The following is a 17,366-nucleotide window of genomic DNA, read 5'->3' on the forward strand; positions in this document are numbered from 1 at the left end:
AAATACTACAAGTTATAAAAATAAAAATAATAAAATTGTAACAACCCAGGCCCATCATATCTGAATCATACAATTAATTATTTCTCATTTAACAAAAAAGTTACAAACTCATTTTAATAAAACCCTAGATAGCCGCACCCTAGACAGATAAGTGACACTATATATATCCTAGTTTCTAATCATACATTATATTATCAAACCACAGCCGCCTACCTATGATGTGCCGTCACAATCCAGTCTTGTCCTGGCTTTTGTTTCGTAGTAACAACAGAAGAAAGACAAGGTTTACCAACTTCTTATAATCTCATACATTTATTTTACCAAACTTTTTATTTATGTTCTCACACATCTTCATTGCATTTGTAGGTTATATGAGAATATGATATCTATCACTAGCTCATTGTTCATTGGATTTAGGGTAAGAGGTTTCACGTTTGTTAATTCGGTTCTTTCGGTTTGATAAATATTGCTTAATATTAATTACTTTACTGTATTTTGCATGGCAGCTTCATCTGGTCAGATTTGGTATGTCATGTCGCGGAACAGCTTCATCGTATACGCCAACCAATGAAGCGCCCCCTCACATAGTTTACCTCCCCCAATAACCTTTCAAATGTTGGATCTTAATCTAAACATTTGAAAACATGTTCAACTCGATCTCATCCTTCCTAAACCCTAAAACAATCTTGTGCGGTTGATAATTCATCAATCTTGTGATCACATTCGCCTTTAGCCTTTTCATGTACACCGACTATCTCTTTCAATCATCGATTTTCAATTCATTTTTAAACGATCGTGTGGGGTCTCAGTTCATCAACAGTGACATCACGTTGATTCGATATATAGGCAGTTGAGTGAAATGTGGGCTAAACGTGAACGACTCGTGAAAGAAAATGAGAAAAATGAGTTGAAGATCGATGCTTGGGAAGAGATCGTCGATGCTCATGAGAAGGCTCAGTGTGAATATAATCGCAAGTTTAATTCATTAGCGACCGCACAATAAATCGTTTGAGGAAATTTTAGGCAATGGATCGGTTTGTGGAACTTGGGGCTTGGATTCTTTCCGGTTTAAGGATTAATTACTAGAATATCATTAGGGGAAGGAGAAACACATACTTTAGATTGCATAAGCTAATAATTAGTTTATAACTTGTTGATTGTTCATAGAATCTCATAGTCAATCAAAAGTACTATTTTGTAACTTTTATGTAATTTTAATAAAAGAATATGTGTTGCTTTGCTGTTTATGTATTTCATTGTTCTATTAACTAATTATGTTTGTTTATAGTATTTTTATGTAGTAGTCTAGTAGGTATAGTTCATGTATTATGTTAATTGCAAAAGGTTTCATTCCAAAATGGATCAAACGTACCCTACTATGCCTATTGCTTACGATAGCTAATACGGTCGTATATATACTCGATAATTTATAGATAGAAATTTAATCAAGCCAAGTTTATACTTCTACAAGATTATCAAGATGATCACATGGATTTGGTATAATATACAAGGGTATGTGTTATGGCATCTCCGTTTCTTAATCCGTTTCTCAATCCGGTATTCATTAATGACCTCCATAACCTGATTTTCGTGTGAGCTAATTCCTCTGCTTCTATAACAGCTGGTTTATTCTTGAATTCATCAATTTGCTTATAAAGCTTTGGATCACTTTTATATTCAGTTATGCCAGTATTATTCTTTTTATTATAGCCACTTCTCTTGTTATATGTGCCCATTGTAATTTATTTGTTCTTATCTTGGTTTTGATAACCTCTTTGTTGGAATTCTTTGAGTAATTCCTCATTTGTGTCTATTAAAACAAACGTTCACTCATGTAGGCATAGTGAAGCAAACAAGGTCATTCAGCCTTGTATGTTCTTAATCTAAATATGGGTTTTCGAATATTTACACACACATAAATGTAACAATCATGATGTTTGATCGTTCGATTTCACCCGAACCAATTTCATGAGGTTTGTGTTTCCATCTATTCCTGGTGCGAGTGTAGAGCTAGCCCACTTATAAGAGACACGTGCCTCTTAGATGGGGAGGTATAGGTTTAGAACCTGGACAGAGTAATTTATGATTATTAGTTAAACATAGTACCATTTGCCATTTGCAACCTAAGTGACATTATCACGATAACAACGTTGATAGGGTTGTCGTTTGTCATTCACGAATTAATTGTCATTTTAATTACTTGATAGTGTTATAAGGTATAATTTTCTAGATTCGTCATTTTAAGCCTTAAAATTATTCTATTTGGCACGGGACAAGGAAATGACCACCCATGCATGGTGTTGATGGTAACTTTATTCACAAAACACAATCCAAATTACACAAGACAACATTACATCTTTCATAGCTACTACACTTTTATCCTTAAATACTAACACATATAAGTAGTACAAATTAAAACAACTTAAAGTACTTGAGACAACCATCTATTTACAAGCAAACCTTTGCAATTTTGCAACGAACACCACCGCCTCTACGTAAACCATGTTTTGCAAGCTATCCAGAAACTTAAAAAAAGCATGTCTAGCACGACGGTTGAGAAGTAAAATGCCACACAAATTTATGGCAAATGTTATTTATCATTGTGTTGTATCAAAGTTTGATCTTTGTATTTTCTCTTTTATTTTGTACTTCAATATATATATGCCCTGATTTATATAAACTCCATTTAAAAATTGAATTCTGATAACTTTTTTAATATATATTCTTACATGATCTGTAAATTAGAAATGAAACAAACCGAACTCGAGGGAACTGGCAGAATTTTTTTTATCAACAAGCCTATCCTACGTCGTCGTTAATTTATTATATTTGACCTAGATTGTATTAGAATCCAATGTAAACATATCTTTGTCGAAAACATCTGGTTTTGTCAGTTATGTGTATAAATTATTTGTCTAAGATTACGTGTTTAAAGACTCAAGTCTTGCCAATTTGTACTTATATGATTTGTCCACCTTGTGGCATTTTTTTGTTCTAAATATGCGATCAAGGCCGTCTAAAGATACCAATCTATTCATTTGAATGACAGTTAGTTTTTACGTGATACAGACAGCCGATATAATACATATAATTCTGAAAATGATATTAGAATTGATCATCTATTAACATTTAACACAATATATATGTAGAACATAACTTGAAATATGTCTTTCCGAAACTGTGACCCAAAACTAAGAAACTGGTTGGTCTATAATTAACATCTTCCGAGTAATAATAAAATACGTGAAGTGTGTTTTAGTTAAGAATTGTTAAGAAAATCACTTACAGGTGCACAAAAATCGGATTATGGGCCAAATCAGTTTGGGTTGAAAGCGGTTCGGTTTGGTCAAAGATAGCCGAAAATCAAATGGCTTATTTCATAATTGAAAAAAGTACCACCAAGCTAGGTGAGCGGGACGGGTACGTTTTTCTAATTCGGTTAATTTTATTCAAAAGAGAAACTAGTGAACTCGTCTAAAGTGTGGTCAAACACAAACCTTCTTATTGAAAGGTTATTAGCAAAAAGTCGTAGGTTTTAGAAGTCAACACAAGAAAAAAAAATTGGCAATTCAATTTGTGGCAAAGCTATATTTGTTAGACATGACACAATGCTTTTGTAACTACTACGTGCCAAAATATATATATAAAAAGAAAAAAAGTTTCTAATACTTAGATGAAAGGAAAAATAACCTTGGTATTCACAAAACCCAATCCAAACGCAAGACAAACATTATATCTTTCATAACTACTACACTTGTTTCCTTAAATACTAACATAGATAGGTAGTTCGAAACAACTTAAATACTAGAGACAAGAGGCACCACCTATATAAAACCATCACTGAAGGTCATCAATTCGTTTCCCGTCATCCTCACGCTCACCAATCACGGGTGGTACATTTGAATCTTCATCTCCAAAATGTTTGGGCAAGGGAACTCAGATAGTTTTGCATTTCCCGTGTATCTTGAAGGTTCAAAAGACTGGAGTTGAGTGCTAGATGGAATTCTCCACAACAAGTTATTACGTGACACATCTAGATAACTTAATGAATTCATCTTGGACATGCCTATGCAATTAAATGAATGATTTTGTAACATTCAAAACTGCATAATATCTCTTGTTTTAATTTTGAATTTTATGTTTTCCAAATGAGAATTAAGTGCTTCAAGAATATTATGAAATATTGTACCTTAGATTATCCTATCTGACACAAGGCAGGGAAATGGCCACCCATGGTGTTGGTGGCAACTTTATTCACAAAACCAAATTCAAATACAAGGCAAACATTACATCTTTCATAGATACTACACTTGTATCCTTAAATACTAACACAAATAAGTAGTGCAACAAAATATAAATACTAGAGACAACTGACAACTATTTACAAGCAAACCTTTTTAATTTTGCAATGAAAATCACCACCTCAACATAAACCATGTTTTCCAAGCTTTTGAGAAAGTGAAAAAAGGCATATCTCGCACGACGATTGAGAAGTAAAGTTCCGCACACTATCCAAAATACGGTAGGGAAGCCAGCGGCACCGCCTATATAAAACCATTTCTGAAGGTAATCTGTCCCTTTCCCGTCATCTTCACTTTCAGCAACCACGTGTGGTACTTCTAAACCTTCATCTCCAGGACAATATTTGGTTAATGGAGGTCCACATAGTCCTACATTTCCTGTGAATCTTGAAGGTTCAAAGGACTGGATTTGAGTGCTAGATGGAATTCTCCCTGACAAGTTATTATATGACACGTCTAGATAATCTAATGAATTCATCTTAGACATGCTAGATGGTATCTCTCCTGAAATATTGTTTCTTGATAAATCTAAAGCTAGAAGGTTTCTCATCTCACCAATTTTCCATGGAATTTTCCCATCTAGAGCATTGTTTGACAAGTTTAATGCAATCAATCCACGAAGATTTGTTAGTTCGTAAGGGATTTGCCCTGTTAAATTATTTCCTGATAGATCAATACTCTTCAGTAATCCTAGATTTCTGTTAAATTCACGTATATTTCCTTGCCAATGGATCATTGCACGGTCAATATAATTGTAGTAACCCATTCTTGGAATGTGGAAATTTTTTCGAGATAAGACTCCTTGAACCAGGGTAGTAAGATTTTTTATGCATGAGATAATCTAGATAATCTAAAGAATTCATCTTAGACTGCTAGATGGTATTTCTCCTGAAAGATTGTTTCTTGATATATCTAAACTCAAAAGGTTCTTCATCTCACCAATTTCCCATGGAATCTTCCCGGTTAGAGCATTGTTTGACAAGTTCAGTGCGATCAATCCATGGAGATTGGTTAGTTCACAAGGAATTTGTCCAATTAGATTGTTTCCTGATAGATCAATGCCCTTGAAAAGTCCTAGATTTATGCTGAATTCACGTATATTTCCTTGCCAATGGATCATTGCACGGTCAATATAATTGTAGTAACCCATTCTTGGAATGTGGAAATTTTTTTGAGATAAGACTCCTTGAACCAGGGTAGTAAGATTTTTTATGCATGAGGGTATGGTGCCATTGAGATTGTTCATTGACAAGTCAAGGATTTGAACATTTGCAAGTTGACATAATTGTAAAGGGATGTCCCCAAAGAGTTTATTTGATGAAAGGCTAAGAGCATACAATCTTGTTAACCTTTCCCCTATCCAAAAAGGCACATTACAGGTAAACTTGTTGGCCCCTAAATCTAAAAATGTTAACATGGTGCAATTATTTAATAGCATAGGTAATTCTCCAGAGAAGTTGTTGTTGTATAAAGACAATACCTCAAGTCTAATCAATGATGCAACAGAATTAGGGAGCCTTCCAAACAAAATGTTGTATCCTAGATTAAGAACTCCAAGTTCTTTGAAATGCCCCAAACAGTCTGGAATCTTTCCTGTCAATGAGTTATGCGAGAGGTCTAGATATCTTAAGAAACCACTAGAAATTTGGCACAAAAAGGATATTCCTCCATGGAATTTGTTTCTGGAAAAATCTAAGTATTCTGAAGTATATGGAACGTTTGGTATATGACCATAAAAATTGTTAGAACTCAAATCTATTATTGAGGAATAATTAGGGTCAAAGCTAGACAGTAAATCTGGTACTCTCCCATTGATATTGTTGGATGATAGATTCAAATATGTCAATTGATCATGCCAGGTGTTACAAAGCTTCAAAGGAACTTTGTTAGAGATACTATTATTTACAATATTAAACTGGGTAGTATTTTGAATCCATTTTTGGAAGCGAGGCCCTAGGTTGCAGGATCTCAAATCAATAGAATCTACATATGAAAGGTTTGACATTTTAGCTTCGAAAAACTCTCCTTTGAGATAGTTGGAAGAAATATCAAGAATTTGAAGTTTAGGTAGTTCCCACACCTTTTCACTTATTGATTCATTTAACTCATTGTGATCAAGGTAAAGTTGTTCCAGAGGGGAAAACATTTGGATCTCATCAGATATAGTCCCTGTGAGCTGGTTATGTGAAGCATACAAATACTTTAATGTAACTGATGTGCATCCCGACCAAGTATTGAGGAAATCCGGAAATTTAACAACAACAACATTGTAGCTAAAGTCTAAAGTTGTCAAACTACATAGATTACCAAAAGATTTTCCATCTAACATATTTTTAGAGAGATAAGGAGTACGAAGCTTATTACTAGCTAGTGGCAACAACCAATGATACATAGACGAGTTTAGGTTGTTATAGCTGAGATCAAGGGTAACAATAGATGAAGAAGATGAGTTGACAGATGAGGAAGAATATGGATGCATAACCTCTGAGAGGTCACATCTATGTAAACTTAAATATGAGAGTTTTTGAAGACTTAGAATCACATTTACCCACTTATTTGCTTTGGCCAGAGAAGTACTATCCATAACTAGACGGTTCAAATCAGACATATGAGACAACCAATCTATGTTTTCAATTGTACAACTTGTGAGGTATTCAAGTGTAAGATCTTGCAAGGTTTCGAGGTTTCCAAGCTCTTTGGGAATGCAGGAACCGTTTAAAAGATTGTTGTTAGAAAGGTCAAAATGTGTTAATTTGCTCAAAGAACCAATGGATGTGGGAATGCTTCCACTGAAAAAATTTCCACCGAGTATAAGATACCTAAGTTCGGTCAAGGAACCAACCACGGTCGGAATAATTCTATTTAAATAATTGTTGGAAATGTCAAAATACCTTAATTTGGTCAAGGAACCAATAGAGCTGGGAATGGTTCCGTTAAACGAATTAAAGGTGAGATCAAGATAGCTTAACCGAGTCATGGAACCAATAAACATGGGAATTGTTCCACTAAAAGAATTCCAGCCAAGGTCAAGATAGCTCAAGTAGCTTAAGTTGAGCAAAGAAGGGCTAATCTTAGTCTTCTTCCTTTTCAGTTGTCCATGTACTAAGACGGCCATAAGGATCTTGAATGTGAGCTTTGAAATCAAGAAGGGCATCTCTCTCTTTATCAATACACTTATAACGAGCAGTTGTTGGTACAAGTCCGTGGCTAACAGAAGTGGAAGTTGTAATTTTAAAACGCAGTAAGAGAAGTGAGAAAATAAACAAAACAAGATGCAGAATTTTATGGCAAATCATATTTCTCATTGAGTTGAATCAAAGTGTGATCTTTTTTGTTCGCTTTTATCTAATGCATCATGTATGACCAGCTTTATATAAACTCAACCTTTCTGATAACTTTTTTTTAAAATATATATTCTTATGTTATCTATAAATCAAAAAGAAAAACAAAAGGTTGAACTAAAGGGTAACTGGTGGTAAGTTTTTTATATCCAACATCGTTGTTTTGTTATATTTGTCCCCTAAAAGAAAGAAAAAAGAATCCAATGTAAACATGTCTATGTAGACCTGGTCAGAAGCATCTAGTTCCGCCAGTTATGTGACGCGTCGATTTTGTTACATTTGTCCTAAAAATGTGCGATCAATGCCGTCTAAAGATACCAATGCATTCACTAGAATGATAATTAGTTAATACATGATATAGACAGCCTATATAATAGAATTGATCTACTAACACAATATTAACATGCAATATGACTTCCCAAACACAATAATTATATGCCTATAAAGTAAAAATTATATACATAATGTGTACTTTAGTTTAAAAATCACTTAAAGGTGCACAAATCGGATCTCATTCGGTTTCAAACCTGTTTAGTTCTGTTAAACTGGTTTTAAAGTTCTCAAACCGATAACAAATTGATGGTTTGGTTAAAAGATTATATTATTATTGATGTAATATTGTCTTAATGTAGCATTTCTTATCATGGTTAACACAGTGATTACTGATTCAACTGACCCACATTAAAAAACGATTTTGATAGAACCTGGTCAAATCTGTTACCCAACTCGAATCGAGTTCACAAATCACAAACTCGTACATAAATGGGTCCGGTTAACACGTAACGAAGCTCTACTTGTGCTACATGGCACAATGCTTTTGTAACCAATACATGCCACAATATATAAAAAGGAAAAAAATAGAGTTTCTAATACTTAAATGGAAGGGGAAAAACACTAAGTAACTTTTAATAGCTAGCAAGCATCTTAGAAGTCATTACTGTCTAAGTTTAATGTCAATCCTAACTTCTCAAAATCAAAACATGTTGGCTGACACAAAGTAAGACAAGATAATGAATGATCTAAACAAATCATTATTAACCAACCACATCACACGCCCGCTATGCGCAACTCTTCAGCACCATGCGCAAAATGACACCTTTCGCCAAAAGTACAAGACCCTTTAGCAAAGTTGTCACATATCTTCGTCTTGAGGTTATTAGTCGGCGGACCGTTAAAGCTCTTTTGTGGCTGATGCTGCAAATTGGATGCGCTTATGTTGACTATAAGCTCACGAACCATCTGACTCGCTTGGTTGATCTGCTCAAACGTGCCTTCAAGCTCAATGTTTTTCTGGCTCGGGTCCGACTCGTGGTCTTTTATTTTAAGTTTGACTCCGGTCAACCTACAGATTTGTTTCGAGTTGACCCCGTTTTTACCTATGATCGGTCCCGCAAGCGTGCCTAATACGCTGATCTTCGCGGTTGCCGACGCTCCGAACCCAGCGGCTGCGTGGTGGTTGTGGTTGTGGTTGTCGGGCTGGTAATGGTCGAGTCGAGGCGGGCCACCAAAACGGTTGACGGGTGCGTGGGCCATAGCGCGTGGATCGTCATGGTGAGACGGAGCGGTTGGTTTTCCTAACTCCCATTCTCCATGGGCGAAATGACACTTGTCGCCAAACCGACATCCTTCTGCAGTGTTGTATTTGTTGCAGAGGCGGTTTTTGACAGGTGGCGGTGATGACCCGTCTGGGAATGAAGGTGGTGGGACGACGGGGTGGTTTCGGATTGTTGGAGGTAGTGCAGCGGGGTTGCCACCTGTCATTTGAGTAACGTTTTTTATGCCTCCGGGTACATAATGCGAGAAATGGCATCCCTCACCAAATTGACAACCGGAAGTGCTGCATATTAAATCAACAAAACAAATGGAAAACGTTGCGTCAAAAATCAAATAAAAAAGAGTATTTTTGTATGACTTGTCACGGTATATATTTCAGTATAAATACATCATAACCATTCACGGGTTAGTTGGACTATTATTCATGTGTTACTTTTATGCGAATTTTGTGCATGTCAGTGTCACTAAATGAGTAAATAATAACAGAAAATATGCTAATAACTAAATAACTGATTCAGCTAAATAACAAACTAATCACAGTAAAATAACGCACTCTTAACTACTACGTAGACTCAAAAAAAGTAGAAAACAAAATAAAAGAATTAAAGCATTAAAAAAGATTGTTGTTTATAACTAATAAAAAAAACCTTGCTTGAATCAAATTTCAGTAAAGCATACAAGATAAAACAAAACTCATAACTGAATAAAATTAAAGTGCATATAGAGAAATACACACACTTATCATGTGATTCGAGCATACGTTTAATGCCGTTGGTATAGGTATATCATATACTGCATCATGAGTATAAATAGTATGAAAAAAGAATATATAAGATTTAGAGTGATAAATATTTATAATTTATCATGAACTTATTGTTCAAAGTACTTTCATGAAACAACCAGTTCTGTAGTTCTGTACTCCTTATTATCATGGTTGTTAACTTATTACCTTGATTACATGAAGATTTACCTGGATCAAAACTTTAATTTCCAATCCATTAGTCCAAATGACACATCTTTTGATTTAAAAGATTATGTAGCATGCTTTCAATTATAATTTTGAAACATATACAAAGCATAAAAAATTAAATTAAATTTACACTGTTGATTTTAGCCAAGTTAGAATTTTAACCTGAAAAACTTTGTGCATGGCTTCGATTTGCTTCCTATACCAGATTGAAACGAGTCCGTGTCTGTTACATAAATTAATTATTTTATTAAAATTTCAATTTTGATTTAGATCTTATCCATACTATATTATAAAACATATGAGGATGACAAAAGGTAATTTTACATAATTGTATGAGTTTAAGTAATTACAACTTTTAAAACATATATTACAATCCTTTTAAACGTAACGCTGAGTTTTAAACTAACTTAGGCCATAACTAATTCACACGTATATAGTTTTTTTTTTAAATTTAAGTATTTTAAACAAACACGTTACTTAATTACCAATCAAGAAACAAACTTTATCAAAAACAATAACTTTATAACTAACTCCACTTCAACCAAATGAAAACTCGATACAAGCAGTAACGATGAAAAAAAACCAGTGTGTTTTAATGATAGATTCACAAAAATAACCGCAAAATCGAACAGGAAAACAAAACATAATCTATACTGTATTGTAATACAGATGAGTAGAACAAAAGGCTAATTTTACATAACTCTAAAAGCTTACGTAATTATAATGAAAACGCAATCCTTCTAAACGTAATAAAAAACTTTAAAACAACTTCCCCGCGAGTTTTTAACAGTCATAACTTACTCATACGTTAATAGTTTGAAAAAGATATCTACATCATAAAATGAGCATCTTATTATGTTTATTATGTTTAATTTGAGTATATTATTACTACGATTTTTTTATTAAAAAAATACATACATATGTGAAGAACAAAAACATCACTTTACATAATTTTAAGAGTAACCACTATGAAAATAAAATCCGTTTAAAACCAAAAGTAAATGAAGGGCTTGAGCTAGACCTTGGGTTCGAATCCCAAGCCCACCCAGGTTTTCATCACACCATGTGTTACGCCACATAGTTCTGCTCTTGTGGGAGCACAACGACTTTCAAGTGGCAGCCGATGGTATGGTTTCCCGAGGGAACGCCCAAGCCAAACTCTGAAGCCAGCGTGGGCAAAGGGCTCTCCACAAAATCGAACAGGAAACCACCCATGACTTTAAAACGGCCATAACTTATTCATAAGATAAAAATATTATTCAAAAAAAATTATAAAAATCAGCAATTTATTCTCTTTAACATGATAAAGTTACTACTACAGTATTTTCATCAAAGACAATAACTTTATAGCTAATTAAACTTATTCGAACAAAACCCAATTCAGAAAAACAACAATTAATTCTCTTTAATGTTTATACTACATTATTTTTATTCACAAAAAAAATTCAGAAATAATAACTTTACTGCTAAATAAACTAATCCAAACAAAACCCAATTCAAAAAACCAACAATTAACCCCAAAACCCAAAAAAGAACAACCAATTAACCAAATTGAACCAAAACCCTAACCCTAGATCTAAAATTAACGAAACAGAGAGTAAAAAATACTAACCTTGTTTGGGTTTCTTGAACCCGCCGTTGCCGTTGAACCCAAAAGCAGGTCTGGTTCGTTTCTTAGCGCCGAAATCCATGGAATAATAAAACCCCCAAATTGAATTGAACGAAATTAGGGTTCGTAAAACGCTAAGGGGTAAGTAATTGTGTTGTTATTGTGGATCTGTGATTTGATATTTTGATGGGTTTTGTTAGTTTTATTGGTGGGATTGGTCAAAGTCAATGGTTTTTTTAATGGGTGATGTGTGGGCTGGGCTTTGGGTTGTGGGATTGGGAATGTAATGGGATCAAATGGGCCTTTAAACTAAAAGGAATCTATCTATCTATATGACTAGGCCCGTAAACGAGCCGAGCCGAGCTTTGGCTTGGTTACAAAAATAAGCCAGCTTGGCTCTGTTATTTGAAATCAAGCAGAGAAAGTTATAGGTCAGCAAAAGTTATGGGTCTCAAGTATAGAAATTTATATACTAAGTCTGAGCTATGACAATCTATTGCGTTCTAGCTAACCGTCCTGCATTAAATTGCCATCGGGCTAGCTAGCCATGAGCCACGGTCACAAGCCCGATCAAATGCTGAGGGACAAATGCTTTGATGAGCTAACCCTCGGCCTAACTCCAACTTGGACATGACCGCCATTCCCCTAACGTTGCTCTAAGGAAAGCAAACTAAATAATTGTCTTAACCTTTGACATCAAGAAAAGAAAAAAACACCACATCAATTTTTTATGGATATGGATAAGGAATTTGTTGGGAATGCTCTTAGGGTTGTAAGCGAAACAAAGTTCAGCAAACAGTTCATGAACGATTCAACGAGAAATTTGTTTACTAAATGAAAGAACATGAACAGAGTTCCTCGTTCGTTCAGTTGTGTTTGCGAATGGCTGGTCATGTTTGTTTGTATATGTTGTTTATGAATGTTTTTTGTATATTTATTTATTTTATCTTAACTTTTTTTATTTTTTTTTAATTTATTACCCAAAACATTAAATAGGAAACCATATTCCAATAATATTTACATTGATGAATACATCAACATCAATCTCTAGGCTCCGCTGACTTTATTTGAGTTTGTGAGCATGTTCATTTCCTTAATGAACAAACCCGAATATAAAATCTCGTTCGGTAAGTGTTCATAAACCGTTCTTGAACACATTATCTCCCTAACAAACGAACATGAATAAGTCATGCACAGACGTCAGTAACACGCGCACGATGTTGTTTACACGTTCTGAGGTTGATAATGTGTGTCCAACGCCATGTAACTCGCGCAACCCAACCTTATTATGTGCTTAACCCAACGTCCCACACGAGTAATCAACGTCAGTTACGCACGAGGTTTAATGTCGCTCATCGGTATAAAAAGTTTCAGCGTTTCAAATCGAACCATGAACACCCATAATTGTTACATAGTTATCGGGGAATGTGTTCTCTACCGCATGCCTCCCGTCTAGTATTAATATACTTAAATGACTTATATCACTATATGTATTACAACTTGCATAGGCGTAGATGTTAGCATGTAATCGTGCTTGAAGAGAGGTTATGTTAAAAATGGGGTTGATCAAACGGGTCTTTTATAAAGGGAAAAACATTTCTTCTGACAACGACAGTTCCTTTGGGCCCAAGCCAAACCCTTCGATCTTAAACAACGGTGGACCCCCCTACTTCCGCAGTGGAACCCCTACTCTTCCCAATGGGTCTAAAGGCTTCGGCATAGAACCATTGAGGTTCTATTGTGCTCGAAATAAGAATAGTCTTATTTAGCATACACTTCACACCTTTCAACTCACATCAATGTTTATTCTAGTTTATCAATTGGTCTTTAAGTACATTCCAATTACACAAATGACTTAACACTTAGGGGTGTTTGGAATTGTTTTATATGTGAGGAGATAACTTGATAAGTTATAATATTATAACTTATAACTTATCCTAAAAATAAGTTATAAGAAGGTAAAATAAGGAATCCCAAACACCTCCTTAAATCACCGACATAAAACACGTGTAAGAGACATAGTTCAACTAGATACTTTCATATCTAGATTATCTATATTGTCATATGTCTAGGGCAAGATGGTCATTTAACTTCAATTTTAAGACATTTAAAAACATTTTTGTTATACTTGGTACAAGTGTTAAAGCATCAACTAACCATTTGCAATTATGCCTCTCCTGTTTACAAATCTATGCCCATCCCACGTCGGATGAGAAAAAAATTGGATGAAGGAAATGGCTATGTTGTTTCTTTGTCCAGTATCGATGAAGAAACAAAAATGGATGGAACACCTACTCTATAAGGTGGAGGCCCTATCAAAACCATAACCGAAATATACGGTGATATAGCTTTAAAACCTAACTAACTTTGGCTAGAAAACGGTTCAGTTATTCAGTTTTGAAAGCCCGATTTTTGGTTAATAACTGAAAACTTAAGCAATGAATGACTTGGGTTGGAGTTTTAAAATTTTATTTCAATTAGATTTGGTTATCAATAACACATTTTATAACATACTAATCCTCCGGTGCTTTGTTTATTTATACTTATTCGATCATTTGCTAAATTTTTATGTTGGGGTTTATTAAGTAGTGTTTCATGGATTAGCCGGAAGTCCAATCCTGCATAAAACAACAAAACACTTGGTATAAACTTTAAACTTTTACTAAATATGATTAATGATTCAAATAACTCACCATAAGCAATGTGCATATGGTTGATTACATCTACAAGCTTATCCATTTGGTTTATCACAAGTTGCCTCTGTTAATTAAGAACATGATTCACTTCATTAGCCTTTAGAATCCTTAATCCTCAAATTTATTGGAATTTTTGCATCTTTGCCCATCCCTCGTCGGATGAGAAAACAAATTTGGATGAACTGACTATAAACGGAGCCCTTGGCTTTCCCATATAAATCATCCATTATTCCATCATTTCTTTATATCGATGAAAAAACAAAACTAGAGACCATCTACTTTATAAATTGGAGGCCTAACTAAAACCATAATTAATATATTTGGTATCAACGGTTGATACCCTGTCTCAGAAAAACTCGCCCAGTGGTAGTTTCAGAAACTATTCAAAGAAAAATATATTTGGTTATCTATCTTTAAAAACCAACTGAAATTGGTTTCGGTTAGAAGCGGTTCGGTTTAAATGTACCATTATTATAATCTTTCATAAAATATAAAGCAACTATCCATCCATATCTTATAAATAATCTTTTTAGGGCAAATAATAATTTAACTTCAACTTTAAGAACACTATTCTTGCACTTGAATGTATATTCTCAAAATTCTTAGCTTAGGTTTATGTACATTTTAAACGCGCATTCTATAGCATACTAATCATACGGTGTTTTGTTTATTTGGCCACATCTATGTTATATTTTTTTTAAATTCCGAATATTTATTTGTGACATCTATCAACCTACGTTCCCAAATCGCCGTTTTATTTTTTGGTTATACGAGCACACAATGTGATCATTTATACATACATTTCCGTGCCATCGTTTTATTGTTTGGTTATACTAAATACCTTACTCTAATTGTACCCCAACAACCGTATACATAATACATTGTTACATCAAGAGTCTCCATACAGATTAGTTAGAAACTAAGTGTAAGTCACTGATCACACTCCAAGGTACACATATACTCTTTCTTCATTATTATCTGCATAAAATTGTTACTTATTTAAAAGGCATGTCCTACTTTTGTAAATTCCATCATCCTTGCTAGTGGTAACCCATTCACCATTTGGAAGAAGATCGCGTTGCCTATAGGAGAAAGGCACGTCGCAAGCAGCCTTGGTACACATGAGCGTCACCTTCATTGTAGTTAATGGTGGCACCACAACAGCATAACTCTCTTCTCTCTTACGCTCTGTCGTTTTGGCCACTCCCCATTCGCGTGTACACTCATACTCTCCTGAAACCTCGATCTCCCCCTTCACAATCGTCGGAACTATACTGATTTCGAAGTTTACACTCACACCAAAAGTATATGACATACTGTTTTTCCAATTAGAGGTCTTGGAATCAGTTGAAGAATAACTTAAGGTGACTGTGGTTGGTTTGTCCATGCTGTCATTCGTTGCATACGCGTGCGAAACTTCTTGGATTTCCTCCTGGTAAATCCTGGAGTGGACGAGCCGGTATCTAACATCTAAGATGTGTCTTTCAAGAACACATTCTTCAACCACTAGCTTTGTTTGTCTTGACATAGTCGGATAGCGTGCGTTTAGACAGTTTTTTTTCCCCTCAGTGGTGAGTCCACCGCAGAAGTTGTTGTTTCCTAGATTACGCAGACTAAAGACGTTGTCACTAGTCTTGACAAACGAAAACAAAGTGTCGTTAGAGTTGTCAGTATCTTCTGCATCTGCCCATATCCAGTTCGGGCTTCGTCTCCAGAACTTGCCAAAATGCAAATCCTTTATACGATAGTTTCCATCCGGAGTGGGGAAGAGTTCATGTGCCACCAGTGGATCTCCCACGTCCAATCCGGACACAAACTTATGATAATTATAGTGTCGTTCAATGACACGAGAGCAAAGGTAATTCCCATCTAGCTCTTTAGATCTAAATGCAACATGAGAGGGAAGTATCACTAGTGTTTCCCAATCAATTGTAGGGAACAAGGTTGCGCTCCCGCTTACCATGGTCAACCCATTATCGCTGCTCGCTACGTTCATATTCCTTGCGACGCTTAAGAAACCGAAACCTGTTAAATGTGTCCAGCACCAGCTCAGATTAAAGACTCCTAGAATCTTGGAGAATATTTAACATAATAATAATCAGTTTATTATTATAGATAAATTAGCCTTATCTTTAATCCTAATTGTATTTGGTTTCAAATTCTGTATTTGAGTTATATAGGATTAGGAACCGTGGGTTTATATATACCATTGGTTCAATGTGTTAGTTAGTTATTAAGTATTTCTCGTTTGTCGTTTTCTTAAAAAAAAAGAGTCGATCATGTGTTGATCAAACCTTGTGTTCCCGACTGAGAAACCTGGAACAAGGTGCACGCGGGATTTGTTCGGTCTTCCACTGGTGTTACCGAGGATGCACCAATTTAAAGCCGGGTTTGGATATCATGTACCACCCAATACTTATTATTGTAGCAACATCTTATGTGAACTAGGGTGTCAATATCCCCAGTTGCTTTCTCCACTGCAAACTTTACACGTGGACTAAAAACATGTCTTTCATTGAACCTCAATGACCGGTAATTTGATGGGGGGCTATCTTGTACGCGCAAATATGCACCCTGAGAACTGGCTCGCATCACGAAAAACCTTGGCAGTAACACCATCGATAACTAGCTAGCTAACCCTGTTAAAATCATCACAAAACCCGTTGTTAGGATTCTCAAATTTCGGATGTCTCAAACGAGTATTAAAAACAAAGTCTTTACATATAACTTTTTTTCATAGATAGATAACAATAAACGAAATAAAGTTATTTTAGCAACAAAAAGAAAACAAAGTATAACAATAAATAAGAACCACCGATCAAGAATCAATTATGGACTAAGACCATCTCCCATGCTAAATGTCTAAATGCATGTCACATCACCTCTATCTATCTA

The 17,366-nt window shown here is 34.9% G+C and overlaps 4 protein-coding genes across 4 annotated transcripts; all 4 read right to left on the minus strand.

The window, feature by feature from the left end:
- Positions 1-4,377: 4,377 nt before the first annotated feature.
- Positions 4,378-5,067, minus strand: LOC143543577 (receptor-like protein EIX2). The gene has a single exon (XM_077035866.1). The coding sequence runs from the start codon at positions 5,065-5,067 to the stop codon at positions 4,378-4,380; it is 690 nt and encodes a 229-aa protein (XP_076891981.1).
- Positions 5,068-5,160: 93 nt separating this feature from the next.
- Positions 5,161-7,416, minus strand: LOC143543578 (uncharacterized). The gene has a single exon (XM_077035867.1). The coding sequence runs from the start codon at positions 7,414-7,416 to the stop codon at positions 5,161-5,163; it is 2,256 nt and encodes a 751-aa protein (XP_076891982.1).
- Positions 7,417-8,636: 1,220 nt separating this feature from the next.
- On the minus strand, positions 8,637-12,153 carry LOC143543587 (zinc finger CCCH domain-containing protein 14-like). The gene is made up of 3 exons (XM_077035873.1): positions 11,779-12,153; positions 10,329-10,389; positions 8,637-9,479 (listed from the first exon to the last, which is right to left on the minus strand). The coding sequence occupies exons 1-3, from the start codon at positions 11,855-11,857 to the stop codon at positions 8,690-8,692; spliced, it is 930 nt and encodes a 309-aa protein (XP_076891988.1). The 5' UTR covers positions 11,858-12,153; the 3' UTR covers positions 8,637-8,689.
- A 3,309-nt stretch (positions 12,154-15,462) lies between these two features.
- Positions 15,463-17,099, minus strand: LOC143543579 (uncharacterized). Its single transcript, XM_077035868.1, has 2 exons — positions 16,766-17,099; positions 15,463-16,496 (listed from the first exon to the last, which is right to left on the minus strand). The coding sequence occupies exon 2, from the start codon at positions 16,465-16,467 to the stop codon at positions 15,463-15,465; it is 1,005 nt and encodes a 334-aa protein (XP_076891983.1). The 5' UTR covers positions 16,468-16,496; positions 16,766-17,099.
- Positions 17,100-17,366: the final 267 nt, after the last annotated feature.

This window comes from Bidens hawaiensis, unplaced genomic scaffold, assembly GCF_021521415.1.
Source record: "Bidens hawaiensis isolate Kalapana, Puna unplaced genomic scaffold, B.hawaiensis_p1.1 tig00013187_1, whole genome shotgun sequence".
Classification (NCBI taxonomy): domain Eukaryota; kingdom Viridiplantae; phylum Streptophyta; class Magnoliopsida; order Asterales; family Asteraceae; genus Bidens; species Bidens hawaiensis.

What these genes read in the sequence shown, in the direction of transcription:
- LOC143543579 (XM_077035868.1), bottom strand. Translation starts at nt 16,467, where the DNA reads ATGAACGTAGCGAGCAGCGATAATGGGTTGACCATGGTAAGCGGGAGC.
- LOC143543577 (XM_077035866.1), bottom strand. Translation starts at nt 5,067, where the DNA reads ATGGGTTACTACAATTATATTGACCGTGCAATGATCCATTGGCAAGGA.
- LOC143543587 (XM_077035873.1), bottom strand. Translation starts at nt 11,857, where the DNA reads ATGGATTTCGGCGCTAAGAAACGAACCAGACCTGCTTTTGGGTTCAAC. An exon ending in GTTCAAGAAACCCAAACAAG is followed by an intron (nt 10,390 to 11,778) that starts GTTAGTATTTTT and finishes TTTATGTAACAG; the next exon opens with ACACGGACTCGTTTCAATCT. An exon ending in CCATGCACAAAGTTTTTCAG is followed by an intron (nt 9,480 to 10,328) that starts GTTAAAATTCTA and finishes TTTAATATGCAG; the next exon opens with CACTTCCGGTTGTCAATTTG.
- LOC143543578 (XM_077035867.1), bottom strand. Translation starts at nt 7,416, where the DNA reads ATGGCCGTCTTAGTACATGGACAACTGAAAAGGAAGAAGACTAAGATT.